The sequence below is a fragment of the Sebastes umbrosus genome, chromosome 6, assembly GCF_015220745.1.
Source record: "Sebastes umbrosus isolate fSebUmb1 chromosome 6, fSebUmb1.pri, whole genome shotgun sequence".
In the NCBI taxonomy this organism is placed as follows: Eukaryota; Metazoa; Chordata; class Actinopteri; order Perciformes; family Sebastidae; genus Sebastes; species Sebastes umbrosus.
This window is the reverse complement of record NC_051274.1, coordinates 1,919,701-1,922,986: the sequence shown is the minus strand read 5'-3', so window position 1 is coordinate 1,922,986 and position 3,286 is coordinate 1,919,701. Positions and strand designations below refer to the sequence as shown.

General features: G+C 46.8%; 1 protein-coding gene across 1 annotated transcript; it reads left to right on the top strand.

Moving 5' to 3' along the window:
• Nucleotides 1-557: 557 nt before the first annotated feature.
• On the top strand, nt 558-2,901 carry fam43b (family with sequence similarity 43 member B). Its single transcript, XM_037771416.1, has one exon. The coding sequence runs from the start codon at nt 767-769 to the stop codon at nt 1,766-1,768; it is 1,002 nt and encodes a 333-aa protein (XP_037627344.1). The 5' UTR covers nt 558-766; the 3' UTR covers nt 1,769-2,901.
• Nucleotides 2,902-3,286: the final 385 nt, after the last annotated feature.

The window sequence follows — 3,286 nt, the reverse complement described above, 5'->3', positions numbered from 1 at the left end:
GTACATATTCATAGAGTTTGTGTTAAAGATGGAAATTCTATCTCAAGTAATCGTACTTCAAAATTGCCGATGTAAACAAATGTTTTACAGCATATAGAGGACAGACTTAAATGAAGTTGTTACACAATGTTCGTTCATGTTTTAAAAGACTGCTGGATGGATTTGAGGGTTATACCATGTTGCAATTTGTGTTTCGGATCCAAACTTCTTTAATCCTCTTGCTAGCAAGATCAATCTGGTGACATACTCATTTAAACATCACTCTAAACATGAAGAATCAATTACATTCTATGGACTCGACTGACTTTTACAGCAGAATTAACAAGTCACATAAGTCCCCTGAGAGAGTAGGCGTTGTACCCTCTTCCTCAGGTTTACAATAAACATATACAGTGATAACCCAGTGCAAAGCTGGACGGATAAATAATGCTTTGGTAGGGAGCCATTTGGAAGCAAAACAACGAAGCAGGGAGGGGGATGAGGGTGCCTGAGCGCCGGGCTCCTGCGCTGATCAGCGCTGCATGATGCAGACAACAGAGGAGAAAGAGGAGGAGGAGGAAGAGGAGGAGAGGAAGGAGGAGCGAGCAAGGGAACAGACTGGCTGGGGCTCGCAGCTCTCAGTCTCTCCTCTGTGCTTTGAGAAGCAGCTCTTCTCTGCTTTTCCTCTCTCCCTCGCACTCACTGGCTTTCCTTTACTCTTTTGCCTGAGCTGAGAAGAGCAAACGCAGCGGAAGAGGAGCTCACTCGCTCCAACTCCTGCCGCGCCATGCTGCCCTGGAGAAGGAATAAGTTTGTTCTGGTGGAGGATGAGACCAAGAGTAAACCCAAGAGCCTGGGGACCGGGCTGACCTACCACTCCATCCTCTCCTCTCTCCTGCGCTCCTGTCCGGACCTGCTGCCCGACTGCCCCTTCGACTGGGTGGGCAACATCTTCCAGACCAAACGGCAAAAGGTGGAACTGAACAAAGAGGAGCCTGTTTACAACGTGCGCTACCTGGGGAGCGTGGTCACCATCACGGCAAAGGGAGACGGCTGCACCCAGGAGGCGGTGGCCAAGATCTGGGCGAGGAGCAACTACGGGGAGCAGAGTGTCAAGATGAGGTTAACAGTGGGTCCGCAAGGCATCCGGATGAGTGCTGACAAATCTGGGAAAAAGAAACCAATCCATCTCTACTCTCTGAACAGAATCACCCACTGCGGCGCCGACCCGTGCCGGCCCAAGATCCTGGCTTGGATCTACAGACACCAGGTCAAGAACATGGCCGTGGTGCTCCGGTGTCACGCTGTTCTGGTCAGCAAGTCGGAGAAGGCCCAGGCCATCGCCCACAGCCTCTACCAGAACACTACCTCCGCCTTCAGTGAGTTCAAACGGCTGAAGCGGCAGAGCGACTTCCGGCACTGCCAGCAGCAGCTGCTGGGCGAGGAAGCGGTGCCCCTGATGCCGCTGCGGAGGCTGCTGAACGGGCAGTGCCACTACAGACCGCCTGCGGATAACCCCGGCAGTGCCGCCCGCCTCTGCTCCATCACAGAAGAAGAAGAGGAGGAAGAGGGCGATGAGGACAGTGAAGATGAGAAGCAGGAGATGGAGGAACCGGAGGAGGATGTAGAGGAGCAGCAGGAAAGACAGGTTTTCACAACAAACACAGACCCGACTCAGTTATTATCAGAGTTGGACATTGGAGATATTGCCAGACTGGAGCAGTGCCAAATCAACTTTATCAGCGACAGCAACAACAACACGTTTACATTTATAACCTCTCTGGTGTGACAGTTTAAAGAATGCAATCCGGCAGCACTACAGTAACACATTCCTCTCTTTACCCTTCGTCGGTACCCCACTCAGGCTCCCTCCTGCCCCGTCCACGTAATGTGAAGTGTTTACCAGAAACTTCTCCGACTACCGGGTGGTGGAGAAAAGGCGGAGGATCATTCTGTGGGAGTAATTTCTGCTCTGGCCAGATGGCTCAGACGACGGTTTGACTGTAGCAGTTTGGGAAACTGCGTGTTTACAAAGAGGGCTGGTGATGCACAGACCAACGATAGCACAATGACGAACGAGGACAATGACGCTGATATCACTGGGTCACATATTGGTCACAGCACCAAGCAGTAAGTGTTTATTAGTCCTCTACCGTCTTATTTTTGTGAGTATAATAAAGCCGTGATTGCCAGCAGGGACGTTTTTTTCAGATCAACTTGTATATTTTTTCAGGGAGGTTCTTCGTAAATTTGTGTAATTTTTCTAGTATGACAATCCTCACTGAAATTGTTCGCAGACTGACCTTTCCGAGCGCTTACAATTGCGAAAAGTTTATTACGGTTTTAGTAATGATCGTGACCGACTACCGAATAAGGCTATAATTTAGGAAGCAAGCCATTGAGTTGACATGTTTATTGCTGTCACTTGTTCCGATCCTTATCATTTATGCATGCCATGTCAGCAGTAACCTTTTCGCGCTGAGCTTTTGTCTTTTTTCATGTGACACCTTTGATCCTTTGGCTTTTAAAATGAACACTGTGATAAATGTGTGGCCGGGGAGAAAACACACAACTGTTCATGCAGCAATGTCTAATTTATGTAATGCATCTTTTTGTCATATACCTATTGCATTGTCACCTGGCTTTCCAAAACAACAACAACAACAACAAAAACAGATCTCGATTTGCGATGCTTTGCTCTTTTTAGCCAAGTCTTGCTAATGCAGTTTTTCCACATGAGCCCTCACAAAAATGCGGATGGACCCTTACAATTTAACACAAACTGTTTGGAATATGACTTTTTTCCTGTTGATAATATCTGTACTACCGTCTAAAGATGCATTGTGATTATTATGAGATGAAGCTATTTATTTTCCAAACATGATGAATAAAAATTACCCTCACTTGGGTTTCCTTCTTGAATCACGGAGGGAGGGTATTTCTAGATGTTTTTCCGAGAGATTATTCAAATGAATTCGACAATTTTCATTCCACTAGTGTGCATTTGCATAGTTCTGATGTGAAAATATGTCTGACCTACACTTCAAAGAGAAACGTATTTACACCAGCATAATCTACTTCCTGAGCTATAAAACTGTATGAAAAAAAAAATGTATTTTTTGCCACAAGAAAAGACTTTAGCTGCCAGTCAGTCCCATTAGATGTTAATGATACATTTCTGCAGGCCTCGTACTGGCTTCTCAGCCTTTTTTTACTCGGAGGGGAGCAATTAATCAGCGGATTGAATTGTTCAGGAAATGAACATAAAGCACCTGCCTCGGCAGGACGGCTGTCAGGCTCTGACAGA

Bases quoted from the DNA above. Each gene is read 5' to 3' on its own strand.
- fam43b (XM_037771416.1), top strand. From the start codon at position 767: ATGCTGCCCTGGAGAAGGAATAAGTTTGTTCTGGTGGAGGATGAGACC.